The sequence below is a fragment of the Phaenicophaeus curvirostris genome, chromosome 1, assembly GCF_032191515.1.
Source record: "Phaenicophaeus curvirostris isolate KB17595 chromosome 1, BPBGC_Pcur_1.0, whole genome shotgun sequence".
NCBI lineage: Eukaryota > Metazoa > Chordata > Aves > Cuculiformes > Cuculidae > Phaenicophaeus > Phaenicophaeus curvirostris.
In genome coordinates, this window is record NC_091392.1 from 163583965 (window position 1) to 163605798 (window position 21834).

The 21834-nt window shown below is 38.0% G+C and overlaps 1 protein-coding gene across 32 annotated transcripts in view; it reads right to left on the reverse strand.

Moving 5' to 3' along the window:
* Positions 1 to 21834, reverse strand: part of DLG2 (discs large MAGUK scaffold protein 2) — a 1047701-nt gene that overhangs the window by 232302 nt on the left and 793565 nt on the right. For all 32 annotated transcript variants that reach the window (XM_069879637.1, XM_069879628.1, XM_069879594.1 and 29 more), the window contains one exon: positions 754 to 822. In XM_069879637.1, coding sequence (XP_069735738.1) covers positions 754 to 822 — 69 coding nt within the window. The remainder of the gene's footprint in view (positions 1 to 753; positions 823 to 21834) is intronic.

Consider the following 21834-nt stretch of genomic DNA (forward strand, 5'->3'; position numbering starts at 1 on the left):
AAGCTTGAAATAGGACTTGAGAGCAGCCAATGACAAGTTATTACCCTTGCCTGCAAAATATTTCATACAGTTACACATTTCTATGGGAGGGGAGAAACCAATCTAACACTTTTTGTGAACAATGCCAGTCAGTGCAACCAAAATCTGTGTTTCAGTGTTAAGTATAATCTTTTGTAATATCACAAAGATGCAAGAGTATTAACTGTGGTTGTGAATTATTAATTATTTGTCCAATTAATTTTGTTAAAATAGAGTCAGCTAAATACTCAGATCTACGCTTCTACAATTAACACAGTAATATACACAGATATACACCAGCACAGGATTATTATTCTTTATGAGTACTACTTCATCCTCAGTTAAGGGCACTGCTTTGTCAAAAAGAACTCATGCATACATTAAGAAAACAGAGTAAGACTTAGCTGGGTATTTCCATGATTAGTGGGTAGAATTTTACAGCTAACACATGTAAATATTAACACTAGTCAAGTGAGATTAATTGAGGAAATTGTAGTTAATATGTCATTTCAATGACAAATATTCTCATCTCTATGAAAACCAAACCTTTCAGTTTAAGTATCTAGAAAGGATCAGTATTAATCTGAAAGTGTTTATTTCTTCATCTCACAAACTTAAACACTGTGATATGCAAACCCACACCTAGTTAACAGCTCTGATGATGTGGGTAGATCAGTGTCTGGCTTTGTTGTATCTGAGAGCTCTATAGGCAGCTTCAACAGAGAATCATCTTACCCTTCCACAGAAATGGTCCGCTGTAAGCTCACTGTGGGTGGGCGCGTTGCAGTGCTGTGCTGGGAGTGACTGTATGACCAAGGAAGAACAAAGAAAAGCATTGGTTAATAGAATTTTCTCTTGTTCTTATTCTTTTTAGCAGTTTAGCTAATGCAAAATAGAAATATCAATCAAGTTGCTTTACTCGTTTAAAGCGTTTTGACTTCAGTGATGCTCATCTCTTCAAAAAAAGGGCTCAACTTTACAAAGTCTCATGTTTAAAATGAGGTTTCATTCCTCATTAAGAGCAGAAGAGAATAACTCTTATTATTTTAAAAAATGCATATGTATACATGCACAGTTCAGCGGGTTGGAAAAATTGAGATGCTAATTTTTCTGCTAAATATAATAAACATAAACCACAAAGTTAATTTCAGGGCAGAAGGTAAAACAGTAAATGATAATGCTATCAATCTCATTCTCAGTATTTCTCAGACAGAATGCTCAGTAAAAGAAGACATGCACTGCTTATTATTCCACTATAATTTAACTTCAATATTTACAAATTTCAACCATCATTCACTATTTATGTCAGATTTTAATTGAGTTTTTCCACATGAAACTTTATCAAAGAAACAACATTTAGAAAGAGACCATGGTATTTTCTAGGCAAACCAGACTTCGTGAAAGAACAAGTTTTTGTCTGAAAATACTGAGGTCAAATGGCTTCTAATATATTATGTTGTCATGACTAAAGACCCTAAAAAATAATTATTATGTTACATAAACTGAATAAATTACATCATATACATTAATGTCAGTCCTATTGTATAATAGTATTCTACCACTAGTACTGTTGTAAATATAAATGGATAACAATATAGTATCAAAGGCAGATCTGTGATAATAAATTTCATTCCTTATCTAAGACAATGTATTTAAAAACAAAAAGTAGAAGATAAGGTGTATCTTATGATTAGTTTAAAAGGCAATGACACACATTGAGGCCCTGTGTTAGTAATGCAAGGTACACATTGAAAAGAAATATTTAAGTCAGTTTTACATCACTGATTCTACTAACTGCAGATTTTGTCTTTCTTGCAGGCTTTGTACACAACTTGAGCTGTTTGGTCAGAAGCACACCTCATTCTCATTAAAAGCTAAGTCATTTGACATTGGTGAGCAACACATCAATTTATCCTGTCTGTCTAACATAAGAGCTGTGATTTTTTATGTGGCACATGTAGTACAAGACTACCTGCTGGTATTCCCTGTTGCAACCATTGTGCTCTTGTTCCACGTTAATAATCTGCTGTATTCTTCCTTACTCTGCGTGTGTCATAAGGTTTATGGGAAAGTATATTGTCCTTCTAAGAAGAACTACAGAGTTTTTTTATCTGTTTTATAGCAAAACATAGGACTTAGAGGAGTATCATGAGTCTCTGGCATCATAACATGAAAGCAGAGTGGGAAGAGGATGAACATCCTCAAGTTCCTGTACTGGTTTCCCATGCAAAATTAATAAGGAAGGGAACAATCTCTTCCCTGAATTTTCCCCATATATAGATGAGACATAATTGACATGGCAGAGCCATAACTCCTCCATCTTTTCCCTGTGCAGCTTGACTGTCAAAATCTTTATTCTCTGAAGCCGCGTCAAAAGATGCAAGAATGAGGCTGGTGCAAGAACCCAGCAGATAGGAGGGACTATGACATATGTCATGAGTCTCTAATTCACATGGTATATCAAGATTAGTATTGAAGAAAAGGTTGGCAAAGCTGTGCCTGAGCTATTCTGCTGGTGCTACACCCGCAATGGAGACTTTAAACAAGCAGCTTATATTCTTGCAATAGATGCTACATATTTTGAGGGGGAAAAAGATCTATCAGCAAAGCATGGCAAGGTAGCAACTGAAGTCCCTGTGTAGGAATTGGGTTTATTTCACACATTATTTCTGTTTCTTCAAAGGAATGTTTGCATAGGAAAGGGAAGATGAGGAATGACAATTGATATGGCATTTTTAAAACATTTAAACCACCTCTCTGTTTCAAGAACTCCTTGGGGAGGAATATGACCTCACGTTGCACCAGGGGAGGTTTAGACTGGATGTTAGGAAACATTACTGAAAGAGTGGTAAAGCATTAGAAGAGGCTGCCCCAGGGAAGTTGTGGAGTCCCCATCCCTGGAGGGGTTAAAAAACCCCGTGTAGGCGTGGCATTTCGTGACATGGTTTAGTAGGCATGGTGCTGTTGAGATGATGGTGAGACTGAAATGATAGAGGTCTTTTCCAATCTTAATGATTCTGTGCTTCTATGATTCCTGACTGGAGCCATGGCATAGTGTTATGTCCAGAGCCCCAATATCTACATCCAAGCACAACTAGTCAAACTGGCTTGATTTCTGATGATCTTTGCGTCTTTTCCTAAAGCAGGTTTCAGAATTGTCCTGTTTTTATTGCAGCAAACTTACTTATATAAGTCTGACTAGCTTCATAATGAGCAAAATTATGAGAGCATTAGAGGTAGGATTTTCATCTGCTAAGTACTAAACTCAAATAATTTCCCATTTATCTACAGAATTAGTGGCTGAAGAAGGTCACGAAACCATATTGAATAGTAAGCACCTGGGTTGTGACTATGTTTGGGCATTGCAAATAAAATAAGGGCTACATTCACCAAAGTAATTTATAGAACTCTGAATTATTGTTCCTACACTGAAAGATGCAATATGAGGAAAGGGACCAGTGTGATCACTGTAATAAACTCTCAGTCCCCACAGAGATGCTGCATTTTACTGATGAATTCAACTACCTTTGAGGATTGATACTTAACCTAGGCTACTTTGTGCAAAACCAGAAAGTTTAGATCACTGTTTCGAAATATTTTATATACTGGATGAACAAAATTTTTGTCTAAGATTTTTGTCATCATACTATTCATAATGGCCTTTGCAGAACTAGCAAATCTCTTAGTCTTCATAAAATGTCTCATTTTGACATCACACATATTTCTTTAACATGAAATAAATTACTATTTTGAACACAGAACTACATAGACCAGAAGGTATTGTTGGCACTTTCATTAATTTTTTATTGGATTTCACTTTCTTTTGTTAAAAAGATCGGTCATCTTTTTATAAATGCAGATTATTATTGTTTGAAACATAGGATTCCTATTTAGGAATGCTGGTGAAAATGTTATTTATCGGCTTTCTAAGGAAAATGATTGTTGAAACACAAAATTGAAATGAGAGCAAACAGCATTTCTAGACGTGATGAGGAGAATCAGGTTCCTTGACTTTGAGTCCAGTCTAAAACACCTCCAAATCTCTGCTTTACCAAAAGAGGGTATTCATCTCTTTCAGAAATTTAGATGTGTAACATCTCAGCAGAAGGGCAAAGTATGCTGACCTCGGTAATCACTCTCCTCAGCCGCTTGAGAACTGCCGTGCCACCACAGCTGCTCAGAAGTTACCTCCCCCCTCCAATATTGCTATGGCTGGGGCAAGAATAGCAAATCAACTAAAAGATTACCCATAGAGGATGGAAAATGAAGAATACTCAGAGGGAAGAGTAGATTCTTAGTAAAACAAAACACATTTCAACGATGTAACAATAATAAAAAAAGACTGGGATGGCAATATTATTTCCTACTATATCAGATACTCTATTAAGTCTTGTAACTCCATAACAAGTAGGAATTAAAGCAGTGATTTCAATTCAGTATTCTCCTGAAATTACCAAACCACTTAAGCACTATTATCCCTCATTGGAATGACTACCTCAATATGTAAAGCTGTGCAAGGACTCCTATCCTTCATTCCTTCCAAGTGAGGGGCTCAGTTACTGGCAATATTCCACTCTTTAGAAATCCATTTTCCAGTCCTAGGTATTTGTGACATAGAGTTCAAATGAGTCCTCAGGTTTTTTCATGGTTGTAAATTGTAACTGGTGAGACGAAAACTCATTTTTTGTACATAATTATAAAAATTAAATTTGATACTCAGTAAAAGCTTATGCCTTCTAAGGCATCTTTGTGAATACAATGGCAGCTAAACCAAAACCATCACAGTTTAATAACTGCTTGACATAAGTGGCTATCTAGTTGGAGAGAGAAATAAGTCTGTTGTCATTCCTAGCTCGCTCATTTCAAAAATAAAGCTCCTCGTGGCTTCTGTCAGACTGATGGTACTAGCAGAAAGAAGCCATTTCCATCACATTCTTAATACACCGATACATGTGTCCTGTCTTTTGTAGCACAAAAGAAAATGCAGCTTCTGGGTTAATGCCATAATATTTTCTGTGATGAATGTGCAAACATAGATACTTACATCCCTATTGAGATATGTAAGTAAGTAGTATATTTTTACACTCATAGATCTAAGTATTCAAAGCTCAACACTTAGGCTTATAAAAATGCTGTCTTTTCTCTAAAATGATACAGAATGAATATCTCCATAGTTTTAATAATATAAAGTAATAGTATTCCAATATGCTACTCGGTAATCCAGCCATACCAGATGGATTTTCCCTTGAAGAAATGAATCTCAGATCCTGGAAAATACCAGTTTCAACTTAATTCCATTTAATTGCAGCATGAGACAAGGGGAATATAATATTATTGTAAGACAGTTCATATGCCTGAATGAACAAAGAATGAAATGCTAAGTGAATAAGGGGCAGAATAAGAAGCAAAGGATCCAATCTCTCCTTTTTTAATGTGTTTATATTGTTTGCTGTTTTTTTTTTGTTTTAAACCTGTTTCTTAGGTAAGGCTTGCCATTTCACCTCTTTGTAAAATACTAAAAATAGAGCAGTATGGTGTCAGCTTATTTTTTAACTATTGTTATGAGAATAACAACACCACTAATTATCATAGCAACAAGAAGAGAATTATCCAGTCTCTGTAGTTTTAATTCTGTTCCAAGGATGTTTTGAAGGCACTTCTGTTGTGTGGGTGATGCTAAAACTGGAGGAAGCAGCATAAAACCACCTTCCTTTCATGGATGACACTTTCACCAGTACACAATACCCCAGTGAAACCCACACCTGGATGAAAAGAAATCACATTAGGGAATTATTTACTGTGTTTTAAACTTCTATTATGCAATTTGGCAACTACAAATAAGGACAAACCAGCATTAAGGTACTGGCCTGTATGACACTCAGAGTTCATCCCAAAGCCTATCTATTGCACTGAGGATGGAAGAAAGTAAGTTGCTATAATCTAAAGTTTTCCTGGTCTCTTTTGGTAGTATAAAACCAATATACGTTGTCTTTACACACAGAGTATTAGAAAAGTCATCAGCTTTCATCTCCCAAACTACCTCCACTTAACAAATAATAGTTTTCCTCTCTTTCCTATAGCCCTGATTTAGGTAAACTTTTGTTTTCACCTATCTTTGTTGCGAAAGGTCAAAACTGACAGCATAAAAGTAGTTATTTGCTTCCTAAACTATTTCATCTGCATCTTCCCTAAAAAAGCAATGATGCAGCTAGTAGCACAGGCTTGATAGAGACCTTCCTGAATCTGGGGTTTGGAAGAGCATCCTTGAGGTCCCGATTCTGAAATCACTGCACAGAAGTAAACAAGCTCCATTTATCTATCAATACTCTCTGTTCCAGAAAAAAACCCCAAACAACAACCCTGCACTCCAAACTAGAGCTCGAAGTGATTCTTTGTTATTCATAACAGTAAAAGAAAAAAAATTAAAAATACAATATTGACAAAGTTCCACTGGAGAACAGTGAAGAGAATGATAACACTGTTTGATGTTATGATGTGTTCTCAGTGTGTTATTTCAAGGACTGAAGGTAGAAATTCAGTTTTTTGTAAAGTTTCTAAGCCTTTGCTTTGATGGTTGTAAGTCTGAGATGGCAACATGCTTTCATTCCATTAATGTGGAGTTTTAATTCAGCTCAGTGAAGTGAAACCAGCTTTTTCTGATGCAGGAGACAGCTAAATTTCTAACTCAAATGAGGTTTTACTCTCCTGTGGGATTAATTAGAAGACCAGACAGTGCTTTTTTTTTGGTATTAATTTTGTCTTGGCTACAAGAAGCTTGATAACATCCAGTACTGACAGTTACTGACCCGTATTAGAAGTGTCAAATTAACCAGACAATCTCCCATCAGAGGTAAATAGGAAATCAAAAAAAAGGACAGTCTATCCTTGTACTTTCAGATCACCCTTAGGCAACAAAGCCAAACATGAGACATGAAACTGTTTTCATGTATAGGCACATTCAGTGAGGATTTTTGGATACATCAAATAGATACCTGCCCATCAGAAAACAGAAAAGAAACAAAATGAAGAATTACGCTGTTGCTCTGGCTGCAAATATGTAAAGTAAGGACCACACTACATCTCTGTTCAGCTTTTATGGAGTAATTTCACATACACAAAATAAAGTGAACAAGGCTGGCAAGCTCTCCGTCCCTCTCCCCTTCCCTCCCTCTCCTCTTCCCTCCTTCCCTCCCTTTCTTTCTTCTTTCTTCCTTTTCCCAAACAACAACTAAAGAGAAGCCACATTCCACAACTTAAATTATTTGAGCTATTGCTGCCCTAAATTAGCATCATATAGTTACAAGGAAGAATACAAGATGAAACTGTGACTCAGAGGAATACCTCAGCTCCTGGAATAAAGCTAATTATGCTCCTTTGTTAGGCCTGAGCCTAAGTCAGCACCTATCTTCAAAGTGATGAAACATCCACTGACTTCAAATCTACTTCCTTACAATTGCAGGAGGTAATAATAATCTTTAAAATGCTAGAGTATACTTATCTGAGAAGGAATTGTTATGTTATTTTGAAACTTAAAACAGCTGAAGAAGTTTGGAATGTTGTGGGGGAACAGAAAATACTTAGGAAGTCTGTTTGAAGGAATATAGTGGAAAGGATATACTGTAGATGAAGTTGAAATACTCCCAGAGGAAGTTAGTTTGACAGTTATACCAGCTGAGGGCTGAGGTTTAGAGGCCAAAACATTTTAAACAATTGAAAAACATATGTAGTCATATAGAAAATAAAGGGAGAATGGTAGAAGAAAGAACATTTCACCCTCTAGGTTGCTTAAGCAATATCAGATGGAAATGGTCCATGAACACAACAACTGAGTTTGGCTCTAATTGCAGTTGGGGAAGAGGGTGTAGTGCTACTTTCATGAAATAAACTAGGGAGTGTTTGCTTAGGAATGACGGAAGTTTTCCTGACGCACTCTGCATGGCCTCCCAATTATCTTCATCTCACTGTACGCTGGTACCAATGCCTAATACAATGCTGAGTTCTCAGTTCTTCACTGAGAAAGCAGCTGCCACCCTCCTCCCTACTTCTGGGCATTAACACTTCTGCAGTTTAACACCACTAAATTTTTTTCTTGTCACTCTGCCACACTTCAATGTCATATTCATTTATTTTTTTGCTGTCACTCCTAATTATCTTCTGGCATTAGTGCTTTCCAAGCATTACCATTCCAGTGAATCTCACAGGATGTAAAAGAATTGGAGGTGGTTTGATTTCTTTGTGATAGAACAACAAGCATTCTTGTGGGCTGAAAAAAATCAGCCTCACAAAAGGAAAATACATGCTATGGTACAGAAAATATGTCTTAATCATCCAGGATTTCTGTAATGTAATAGAAAGAAAGGCATATTTTAGAAAAAAAAATCTATTAAGGATTTTTGAAGACGTGAATTAATCAGAACATTTTGAATCAATTGAAAGGCAGAGTGTCAGATCTTGTGGCCTATAAGGACTGGAAGGAGTTACTCAGCTTGTCTGTCATTTTATGTGTACGTATTGGGTTTGTGTGGCAAGGTTGTGGTAGTAGGTTGGCTACAGGGGTGGCTTCTGTATGAAGCTACTAGAGGCTTTTGCTATGTCTGATAGAACCAATGCCAGCTGGCTCCAAAATGGACCTTCCACTGGCCAAGGATAAGTCCATCAGTGATAGTGGTAGCACCTCTGGGATAACATATTTAAGAGGGGGAAAAAACTGCTGGGAAGCAGCAGTCGGGAGAGAGGAGTGAGAATAAGTGAGAGAAACAACTCTGCATACCCCAAGGTCAGGGAAGGAGGAGGGGGAAGGAGGTGCTCCATGTGCCAGAGCAGAGATTTCCTGGTGGCCTAAGATGAGGCAGGCTGTATCCTGCAGCCCTGGGAGGTTAATGGTGAAACAGATATCGACCTGAAGCCCGTGGAGGACCCTACACTGCAGCAGCTGGCTGCCTGAAGGAGACGGTGACCCTGTGGAGAGCACACATTACATCAGGCTCCTAGAAGGTTTTTTGGACCCATGGAAAAAGAGGAGCCTACACTGGAGCATGCTTTTTCACAGGATTGTGACCTGTGTGAAACCCACATTGGAGCATTCTGTTCCTCAAAGACTGCATCTTGTGGAAAGGACCCACGCTGGATCAGAAGAAGAATGTGCAGAGGAAAGAGCAGCAGAGACAATGTGCATTGAACTGAGCAGAACCCCCATCCTCCTGTGCCTCTTGGGGGAAGAGGCAGAGAATTTGAGAATCAAGTTGAACTCAGGAGGGAGGAAGGGGTACGGGGAAGTGTTTTTAAGATTTGATTTTTTTTTCTCATTATCCTACTCTGATTTGATTGGAAAAAAACATAATTAATTTCACTGAGTTTATTCTGTTCTCCCTGTGACAGTAACTGGTAAGTCATTTCTTCCTCCCCTTATCTCAACCCACGAGTCTTTGTTATATTGTCCTCCCCTCTGTCCAGCTGAGAAGGAGAGTGATAGAGCCACTTTGCTGGGCAAATGACATCTAATCAGGGCCAGCACACCACAGTCCTTATTTGCCATCCTTATTTTCAAATGTCAGTATTTTCCCTACCAGAAATGGACAGGAATAACACGTGTCTCCATTAAATATAGTCTTTGGGTATTAACACAAGTGATAAGAGTAGGAAACATAAATTTTCAAGTATAACCTTAGATTCCCTGATTTTCAGCCACTCTGCTGGACTACTTTCCTTTCCATTGCACACAGCTAATGTAACTGCGTTTACCCCCAGCACCAAGAGATGTAGATGGTAGCCTAGGGCCAATATAGCTGAGCCTCTGCTGCTGGGCGCTCATTGAGTTGGCTGTACAGGGATTGCTTAGCACAATTCCATCAGTAACTGTTCTGTGGAACTGCTGCTTCAGTACACAACACTCACCACTGTACCATAACACCACTTTTGATGTATTTCTAGAACTGCAGTTTGCTTCCATAATGAAGCATATTTATTGCTCACAGAGGTTATTCGGTTTCTGCGCAAGCAGCAACAAAAGTACCTGCATCATAATCCCTTTCTAGTTCAAGCAACGTCAAAAGACATTAGCAAGGACTTGAAAAATGGGTCCACTTTTAAGAAATTTTGAAAAGCAGAACTTAGATATAAACCAAGGAAAGAAGAATCATATAAAGTTTGTGGTCCAAAAATACCGGATTGCATATCGTACACGCATTTACCTCCCTCACTTGTTGGGGTGTGAGGTGGAATGCATAGGGAAGTATTCTAGTAAAAGATTGCTCTTATCATCTAAAGGAAAAGCTCCTCCAATTTATAGTCTGTGAATACAGCATGAATTCTGAAATACTGTAAATAGTAAATTGTTCATAATGATGGTAATGCCAAGTAAGATCTTGAATTTCAGAAAGTATTAAGACCAAAATTTTTAGATGAACTGGTTTATTATTGTCAATAAAAGTGGATGAACTGGATTATTTTTGTCAAAATGCAATTTCATAGGAGATATGCACTCTACAGGAGGATAAGAAAACAAATGTTTAAACAGGCATTAGAAACAAATCTGGAAAGACCTCACATATACTTTTCATCCACAGTCCACAGAAATCTATTTCAAGTTATGAATACCACTCATAAGACTGTTAAGAGTCCCCTCCAGGAATCACAGGCCTAACTCCAATTCAGGATCCATAAGAAAGGAGTGCAACATAATTTCAACACAGAACTCTGTCAGAACAATCTTGTCATTAACAAAATGGACAGAGTTTATGTCTTAATGGTTACACTGATCTTCCAACAGCTTAGTTTTGCTTTCACTTCTCAAAGCAGGGTTCATTTTTTTTGCACTGAAGATGACATTTGAAAAGTAATTAATGGGACTTCTATAGTGTGTCTACTTAATTTTAAAGAGTAGGGAAATCATAGATAAATAAGGGCGGGGGCAGAGCTCAAATAACTGCAATCCATTAAACTAATTTGCAAAGTTTCTTTCCATCTCCATCCAAAGAAAAACAAGCACATAAAATTCTTTTCAACATAGAAGCATTGCACCAAGTTTTAGTTATTCAAGATAGAGCATACTGATAATAACAACTAATTACAACAATTTAAAACAGAAATTAAAACCTGTCTTTGTCTAACCATACCATGCCATTAACAAACATCTCTGTAGCCCATGGGTTTCTGTACCATTATATCTGGAACATGAAAACATTCCTACAGAAATTAAAGTTTTAACATTTTTTTCCGGAAAATAGTAAGTTAATTTACTCTGTACTTATTAACTCTTACGTATGCATTGCAATGTCAAGGTGAAACAGCCCGAAGAGTGGATTCAGCTTCCATAGGAGTGATTCATTAGAACCAAAAAATGTTCAAAACAGAAAGAACATTATTTTACAATTGCAATCTAGAATCTATCAATCAGAACTGTGAACTTTATACTGCAGTTGCTCCTGATACAATGTTTACTGCACCTGTGTGATACCTTCTGATAATGTATCCCTCCTATTTGGATATACATTATCTTTGCAAGCTGGGAATATGGGTTGAATATCTGTCTTCTTCAACAGAGGTGAAAATGTAGTCCTGCATAAACTGCTATTTACTTCACATTTTCTCTCATTCAAATCAGCCCAGCATGCATGTGTACATGTGCCAACACAAAACCAAAAATCTGAGAGACATATATAGAGAGAAAAGCAAAAGTCGAAATAACGCAAGAAAAAATGAACAAATGACATCCCAACAGAATGCATACAAACAGCAGGGAATGGTAATTTCAAAATGCAGAAGTATAAAAAAATGTATTTTCATAGTGAAAGATGAATAGTGAAGAATTTCAACAGCTTAAGCTCTCCTGTTTCTAATCTGATCTATACTAATCATGGTTCTTGGAACTTTTTAATTTACAGAAGTTGGAGTTACTTAACACCTCATGGGAAGCATTCAGTGCTTCATGATACAAGGTCTGAGAATGAAGCATACACTAGAACTAGATAAAAAAAATTAAAAAAAGGTTTTTTTTCTTTCTGGGGTTACTCACAGTGGGCGTGTCAGGCATAAGCATATCCAGCTGTAGATCACTGTAATATTGTCCAAACACATTAGTAATAAATTATCCCTGTCTTTGACTATAGGCCATAGATTGGGTTAGATGAATGATGGGGTAGATAGATTATTTATATGTTCCATTAAGTCAATCCTTATATCCCTAAATGAACATATAAACCACCATTTATTTAAAGATACTTATTAACTTCAATCTTTGCAGACAAATTTAGCTATTTAGGAAAGAACTGTGAAAAGAATTTATGAAGAATTTGACTCCAAGCCTGTGATAGTCATTAACTTGAATTGCTTAGTTACAAACCTGAAAGATAAATCATTTGAGTAAAACTAATTTTTGCCTACAGGAAAGCTGAGGACGGGCTCTTAATCAGAGAGTGCAGGGACAGGACAAGGGACAATGGTTTTAACCTGAAAGAGGGGAGATTTAGATTAGAAATTAGAAAGATATTTTTGATTGTGAAGGTGGTGAGGCACTGGCACAGGTTGCCCAGAGAAATTGTGGATGCCCCGTTGCTGGGAGTGTTCAGGTCTCGGCTGGATGAGACTTTGAGAAACCTGATCCATTGGAAGATGTCCCTGGAACTGGATGAGCTTTTAGGTCCAACCCAAACCATTCTGTGTTTCTATGAAAACATTGGAAACTGATTTTGCAAAATTAGCAAGCACGTATACATGACTGAGCTGATAAACAGCCAGTGATCCATCTGGGAATGAGTCCCAGTCCTGGACAACAGCCTGAATTTCCTTCACTAAAGTTTTCAACAATTTCTGGTAAGTTAGATATTATTTCTTATAGTTACAATCTTATGAGTCAGCCAGCAAACTGAAGGGGCTTTTAGGCTATTTCAAGGTTACTTCAGTGTGAAGGGAGAAGATGCTGCCATGTTTCTTCTATTTTCAGCTTTCATTTATTAGATAAAGGGATTTATCTAGAACTAAATGTGGTTTTGCTGCTTCCAACTAATCATTTATCCTGCAAATGCCTTTGTATTTTGGTTGCAAATGGGTTTTGGCCAGAACCAATTGTATTGCATACACTGAGACAAAAAACATTGCTTTTTAAGAGAAAACATATGAATAACAGACAGACAGGGAAGTCCAAGGAAACGTAGATCAATCCATAAATGTGGTGACAGTTGGATTTATATCAGCAACTCATACAATCTTATCTAGGATGAAAACCAGAATTCCATTGTAATTTAGCACTGTAAAAAGAAATTGCCACAAGGAAGCTGCTTTTGGAGGTGGCCATCTTGTGTCCATATTTATCCTGTGCACATGAACTGAGCTGGCATTGCAGCTTTTTGCTTCAGTTCTCCACGCATTATTTTTGAGGATAAAGCAATTCTGCTGAAAATGTATAAATGCCCTGCAATCAATGAAACACTTCACGTATGAAATATGGATTTCTCAGATGATACAAAAAAACTGATGGAGGACAAGCCCATGCACTGGATGGTCATCCACAGTTTCAAATCCTGCATTTGCAAGATTGACAGGAAATTCCATAACAATAGGCTCTTGTGCCTAGGATTGGCTGATATGCTATTTTATGCCAAGTTATACCTTGCTCCCAAATTATCAGGAGTGTCTATCATTATATAAATATCTGTCATAGTTATCATATTTTTAACTAGTGGAATTCTCCAAATACAGTTGGGTAAACATGTATGGAGAAGCCCAAAGAAGGTTCTTTTACTTATCAGTTACTTCTGCATATAAAACACTCATTTTTGTACCCAAGTTCAGTGAAACAAATTGATTTCTCTTTTTTTTTCTTCATAACAAAGATGCCCCTAGAGACATTCTACACCTTTCAGTCATCTAAATTAATTTAAATTTCCCTTTATTATTAAACCTGTGATAGCAACTGTAGCTGCAGAATCCATTTATATACCAATTAGACACTACTACACGTAAGTCCCAAACATCAGCTTTTCCCTTTCAATGTAAATGCAGAATGTCTAAATTAATGTTGGGAGAGATTAATGATTTCAGTTTATGTATTTCATAGATGGCAATCCAGACTCTAAATATTCTTACAGTAAGTGTTACACTATGCATACCTCTGATTTGAGACCAAAGGTAAAACCTCCAGTACTTTACAGAAGGAAACAACATAATCTATTAGAATAATAGAATACTAGAATGATTTGGACTGGAAGGGACCTCAAAGCTCATCCAGTTCCAAATCCCATGCCATGGGCAGGGTCACATTCTTTTAGCAGGCTGCTCAAAGCTTAATCCAATCTGGCCTTGAGCACCTCCAGGGATGGAATGTTTATGACTTTCTCTGGGCAACATGTTGCAGTGCCTCACCACCCTCACAGGAAAAAATTTCTCCCTGATATTTAACCTAAATGCACCCTCTTTCAGCTTAAATCCATTCCCCCTCATCCTATCCCTGCACTCTCCTCCTTACTCTCCTCCTCAGCTTTCCTGTAGGCCCCCATTCAGTACTACAAGGTCATCTCAGAGCCTTCTCTTCTCCAGGCTGAACAATCCCAACTCTTTCAGCCTGTCCTTGTATAGGAGGTTCTCCAGCCCTCTGATCATCTCCAGGCAGTGGAGTAGGTCTACCACATAGCACTGCTTAAAGACAGTGGGAGGAAGTAAATGCATAATTATTTCTGTGGATTTTTGAAGAGCGAAATTGGTGATACTGAGGTTCAAGTTATACATTGTCACTGGAAACAAACTAATCCAATAATCATAAAAATCACAGAATCATAGAATGGTTTGGTTTGGAAGGGACCTTAATGATTATCCTGTTCCAATCCCACTGCCATAGACTGAGACACCTCCCACTCGATGAGGATAATCAGAGCCCCATCCAACCTGACCTTCAAAACCTCGAGTGATGGGGCACCCATGACTTCTCTGGGAGACCTTTGTCAGTGCCTCACCACCCACACAGGAAAAATGTCTTTCTAATATCTCATCTAAACCTCCCCTCTTTCAGCTTAAAAACATTCCCACTTGTCCTATCCCAGAACATCCTGAGGAAGAGCTCTGCTCCAGCTTTCCTGTAGGCTCCTTTAAGTACTAGAAGGCTGCTGTAACAAATCCCAGGCTGCTGCAAGAAATCCCTAGAGCCTTCTCTTCTCTGAACAAGCCCAACTCTCTCAGCCTGTCTTCATATAGGAGGTGCTCCAGTCCTCAGATCATCTTCGTGGACCTCCTCTGAACTTGCTCTAATAGATCCATGTCCTCCTCATTCTGAGGACTCCAGAACTGAACGCAGTACACCAGGTGAGATCTCATGAAAGCAAAGTAGTGGGGTAGAGTCACTTCCCTCACCCTGCTGGTCACACTCTAGATTCAGCCCAAGATACAGTTGGCCTTCTGGGCTGCAAGAGCACACTGCTGTCTCATGTTGAACTTCTTAACCATCAGAACCTCTAAGCTGTTCTCTTCAGGGCTACTCTCAATCCATTCTCTTCCCAGCCTGTAACTGTGCTTTGGATTTTCCTCATCTAGATACAGGACCTTGCACTTGGCTTTGTTGAGCTTCATGAGGCTCCTCTTACATCACAATTCATCTTGTTCTCTGCTAAAAGACTGGTTTAAGCCCCAAGAGTTGAAATGCTAATACCCTTTATAAATTTCTTAGTAGGACTTATTTTAATTCACTTTGCTTTTTCTTGTTAGAAATATAAAGCCCTTTTACAATACTACCAAATTCCTGTGTATTGGTTAATCAGCCTGCACATTAACACTTCCAAATCAAATGGCTGTTTCTATTTTTTTTTCCCAGAAATCTCTTTTACAAGTCAATTGGAGCTATCTCAGACTTTTAAATTCATACATATGCTATTCAAATTCGAATTTGCACAACCTCTCTCGATTTATGTCCTTTGTTGCTCCTTTTGGAAAGTGATTCTGAAACTTTCCAGTCTTACTGTAGATTTCATTTAGGACCTTAGTAAAGCCATCTATCCTCTCTGCTTGTCAGCTCCCTATCTCTAAAACAATGAAGTTTAATGAGACGTCCACACTGTTATAATGGTGGGAGCAATATTACTACATTTGGATAAACAATGGTAAAATTAATTTGTTCTGTTCACCATTTCTGTTGGCAAGCTGACAAAAACTTGTCATTTCCTAAGCTGCATAAATGTTGGTTTTCGGTTAGATGACACTAATTAAGCTGATATTTTTCATTGTAAAGTGGTAATGAAATAATAGCAGAATTGGAAAGTTCAAACACGAAAGGTTGATTTGGACAAAATTATATAAAACTGATGTGAAAAACATAACATATTTTATCCTACTGAAGAGCTAATTTACATTAACTTCCAGAAAAATCCTCTCTCTCTTATTGTAGTGGTGATTATTAAGAATTAGAATTTCATATGGAAGCTTTGTGATTTAAGGTTTACTCCTCCGCAATGGTCCATGCTGCTTGATTTATTTAAGTCAACAGCAAATCAATTTGCCATTTCAATAATTTAAGAATTTATAGTCCATTTGATGCTATTCTTTATGAAGGATACCCAGTAGTACATTCAAATAGACTGCAACTTCTTGAGAAACAATCTTTGAGATGCTACAGAGGATGATGTCACATGATGTGGGAGTTAGCCTTGACATGAAAGTATGAACCTGCTTCTTGTATTATGTTGCTATGCTTATTTTTGGATTATTCAAGCTACAACTAAGTCAATGTACTTCTGACTTCACTGAGACATAATTTTGCCTGTGGTATTGTACAGATCATCCTTTGTGGACACTTGCTGCCAAACCCCACTTCCGTCAAAACAGAAAATCTACTCATCGTTAATTCAATGGTATTGTACAAGATTGTATCAGGAAAAAAAAAAAAAAAAAGGAAAGCCAAGGAATCTAATTGACTGAACATGATTCCAGTGTTCTGCTCATTGTCAGTTTGGTTTGGATCTTGAAAAAGCAGAAACTTCCAGTTACCAAGCTGAAAGACTCAGTTCTGTCATATATGATATACCAATGTGAAGGTATTTATTGAGTGATGACTACAAGAGGTATCAGGGAAACCAGGCAAAATCCACTGTGAAAAATATACTAGAATTCCCATCATGAGTAAATTTTATAGACTCATACAATAATAGAGTTATAGAAAGATTTGGGTTTGAAGGAACCTTAAAGATCCTCCAGTTCCAGCCCCATTCCAAGCCTCATCCAGCCTGGCCTTGAACGTCTCTAGTGATGGGACATCCATGACTTCTCTGGGCTCTGGCGGCCTGCATCAGCGCCTCATCACCCTCACAGGAAAAAGTTTCTTCCTAATATCGAATCAAAATCTCCCCTCTTTCAGCTTAAAACTGTTCCCCCTTGTCCTGTCCCTGTACTCCTTGATATAGATCCACTTACTAGCTTTTCTGTAGACTGCTTCTATAATGCCTCTCTAGAGCCTTCTTTCCTTCTTTGCATGCTTTGCTTTCTGACTGCTGTGCACATATCAGCCGGAAGAAGTTTGAAACATTTGAGGCTCAAGAGACTAGATAGTACCTGGGATTTCAAGGACACTCATGAGATCACTGACCACTTTAGATGTCTTCATAAAACAAGATTTTTTTATATACTTTCACTGAAGTAGTATAACATATAAAACGGCTGTAAATTCTTGATATGAAAAATTAACAACCTTCACTTACGTTACTGAGTCTGAAATGTTAGGAGCAAATTCTTTTCTACATAGTGCAATGACAGAATTACCTTAGTTTGTATGCTAATCAAACCTGAATGACTTCTGCTTCCAACCAAGCCTGTACAGGCACACTGTTGCCACAGATATTACGATTGTCCTCCTACCTGCAACACTTAGTCACTGTACTCTGAATAGGCTAAGGGTTCTGATTATAGCTTATGCAATTTTCAGTAGATCAGCAACCGAACTGTCTACAAATATTGCTGATTATACCCAAGTCAACTATTAATCAGTGTGGGCATTTATCAGAAGCAGGTTAGACTGCTTCATCAACTAACCTAATTTGACTAGAGCCAGCTCAGGGGTATCCCAATGATCTTGCATTGGGCCATGTAGATGTACCCTACTACCAGTAAGTAGTAGCAAGTCACCATTGGTTTCCATACTGTGCATTCCCAGTACGTGAGCTCCAGTTAATTTCAGGTGTGCATGCTTATATCTTTTCTCTTTACACAGTGTAATACATTATGATGGTTTCAGGCTTATTTTTTAGGAAAGTAACCATTAAGGATACAACCATTGCTATTCAGAATACAGATTATTAGAAGTCAGTGTAATCAAATCAAAAGCAATGTGATGTGATGTGCAAGCCCATATACAAAAGTTTGCTTTCACATTGTAAAGTCATCTTATTTTCCCTGCTCCCCACTTCATCAGGGTAGTGATTTCAACAAGATAAAAGCAAGAACCTCAGCATGACCCTCAAAAGATACGGCAGGCAATTCCAATTATCTGTGGAATTATTCATTTTCTGCACAGAGTATGGAAATACTCTGTAAAAAGAAATTGTCAATAGATCTTCCTGGGGATTGTAATAATTCTGTTCTAGTAGTTCCTTAATAATACCAAAATTTTGATTCTGAAAGTCAAACTAAATCTTCCTCTCCTTCCCTTTGTCAGTTAAAAGAAAAATATGTATTTTTATATCTTGTCATTCTATTGACCTTGCTTTTTATGCAGTAACAGTACTGGTTTAATGCACTATGAGCACTATGATAAGCTAGCTGCTTCTAGTGCTATTCTTTAAAAATGAAATAAAAACCTTTTAAAGAATAAATTCTTTAAGATCCCAGATCATTATGCCCTGGTTTTGTCTGGGATAGGGTTAGTTTTTCTCCTAGTAGCTGGTATAGTGTTGTGTTTTGGATTTAGGATAAGAATAATGTTGATAACACACTGATGTTTTAGTTGTTGCTAAGCAGTGCTTACACTAAGTTAACGACTTTTCAGCTTCTCATGGCCAGTCAGCAAGAAGGCTGGAGGAGCACAAAAAGCTGGGAGGGGACATAGCTGGTACAGCTGACCCAAGCTGGCCAGAGGTATAGTCCAGACCATAGGGCATCATGCTCAGTATATACACCAGGGGAGTGGGGTCGATGGAGGGTGAAAGCTGCTGCTTAGGACTGGCTGCACATTGTCTTGTTGGTGGTGACCAATTATATTTCATTTACATCATTTGTCTTTCTTGGATTTCACTTCTTTCTCTCTTAGTTATTTTCTTTAAAATTTATTATTATTATTATTATCATTATCATCTTCATAATTATATTTAAATTATTGTACTGTTCTCGTCTCAACCCACGAGTTTTATCACTTTTCTTATTTTCTTGCCCATCCCAGAAGTCAGGAGGAGTGAGTGAGCAGCTCTGTGGTGTAGACTTGCCAGCTGGGGATACACCATGACACATTAATAAATTCAGCACGCAAATTTACAACAACAGCTTAGCTGAAAGTTAGGTTCAATCCAAAAAGGTCAGTTGCATAACTAGGCTTTCACAAAATTCAGGAGTGTTTAGAACTTGTAAACCTTTCTGCACTTCTAGTGTATGCAAGGTTGATTTCTTTCTTAGCAAAACCAAATAAACTTTTCCCAGTAACTTTACATTGATACAGAAGACTGTAATAATCATGGCTGATGATGAATCCTTCTGTCAATTTGTTCTACTATTGCAAATTGGCATTGAGTATCTCTGCATACATTCACGTGTTCTATCAATGCCTTTTTTTTCCTCCTTTTCAAAGTTTCCTGTCAAAAACTCACGTTCATAAGCTGGGACATCTTCCACTTGAACAAGTTCCTCGGAGTCCCATCCAACCTGACCTGGAAAACCTCCAGGGATAGGGCATCCACAACTTCTCTGGGCAACCAGTGCTTATGTTTCACCATCTTCATTGTAAGAGATTTCTTACTTATACCCAGCCTAAACTTACCCTCCTTTATTTGAAAACCATTACCCCATGTCCTGTAGCAATAGGCCCTAATAAAACTTCTGTCCCTATCTTTCATATAAGTCCCCTTTAAGTATGGAAAGCTTGCTGTAAGTCTCCTCAGAGCCTTTTCTTTTCCAGGCTCAACAACCCCAACTTTCTCAGTCTTCCCCCACTGGATATGCGTTTCACTCCTCTGATAATTTTTGTGGCCTCCTCTGGACCTGCCCCAGCAGGTCTATATCCTTCCTGTACTGAGGATCCCAGAGCTGGACACAGTACTCCAGGTGGTGTCTCATCAGAGTGGAGTAGAGGGGCAAAATAGCCTCTCTTAACTTGCTGGCAATGCTGCTTTGAAGGTAGCCCAGGAGGAGGTTGGCTTTCTGGGCTGTGAGTACACACTGCCAACTCATGTTGAGCTTCTCACCCACCAGCACTCCCTAGTCCCTCTCTGCAGGGCTGATCTTATTTCTAGACATAGCCTGTTCAAAGTAAAATCTTAATAGACTTGGTAAAACAAACAGAAATGGACAGGTAATTTACAAGTACCTACATATAGGGATTATGTCAACAGTAATACATGATGTTAATTAGATATAAAATTATCTGGTGGCCTGAGTCAGCAGTACATTACTCCAGTGGGATAACTGCGGTGTAGAACAATAATGTAGGTTCATTATTACTGTTATAATTTTCTTGCATTTTCATGACAAAATACACTGCTATAATTAGAGGTCCCACCTACTTTCCATGATGCCTCCTATCACTCCACTTGCTATTAAGGATGACTTTTTGATGCAGTGCAGAAAACCACGCACATCTGCACATGTCGGAAATACCTTTTAACTCCAAGTACTCCTGATGGTGTCTGTGAATGCATCATGTTATTTCACAACTGGACAAACTCCAGGAAAGTCTTAATCTGCCAAGGTTATACAAGCTGTCAGGGATACAGGCAAATTCCTTGGTTCCTGGCTCTTTGCTCTAACCAGTAAGTTTTCTTGTTCTTATGTGCAGCTACAACCCTGGAAATTATTCTTCCCCCAACAGGTACAGCATAGTATCCACAGGGTAGCTCTATTTACCCTGTCTCCACAGCAATATTTCATTTCTAACCTCAAAGAACTCTCTCTTGGGGTAAAAAGAGTAATTTGTTCTCCAGGTTAAATCTGTTCTTGTTTTTTCTGATGAGCTGAGAGTGAAGCAATTACTATGACAGATGGAGTGATGATTTTTATGATGCAGAAACTTGTCCACAAGAATGAAACTCTCCAAACCCATTTCTCATATTGGCCTTTAGACAGTTGTCAGGTAATAATTGCCATTAACTTTTGTCACCATGGACAAGATTTGAGTTAGTGAATGGCTCCATTATCTTGTTACTGTAGCACTCCTACACAGAGTGACAGCTTCTGTCACTTTTTTTTTCCCATTTATTCTGAATACACTAGAACCAGTAATGGAACGAATGTTAAAAATATGTGTTCAAATTTCTCCCAACACTCAGAAGCATTTGAGTATTGTGTCTGGAGTTTTAGTACTCTATTGTTTTGGAAGAACTATTTAAAGAGGATTTTTTGAGACCAGAACAAGATGTTTGAGAGGGTGCATACATATGTACAATAAACAATAACAGAAATCTTATAGCGGCCTTTCAGTACCTGAAAGGGGCCTACAAGAAAGCTGGAGAGGGACTATTCATAAAGTAGGTGATAGGACAAGCAAGAACAGGTATAAACTGGAGAAAGGCAGATTTAGACTAGACATTAGAAAGAATTTCTTCACCATGAGAGTGGTGGGGCACTGGAACAGGTTGCCAAGGGAAGTTGTGGATGTCCCATCCCTGGAGGTGTTCAAGGCCAGGTTGGATGGGGCCTTGGGTA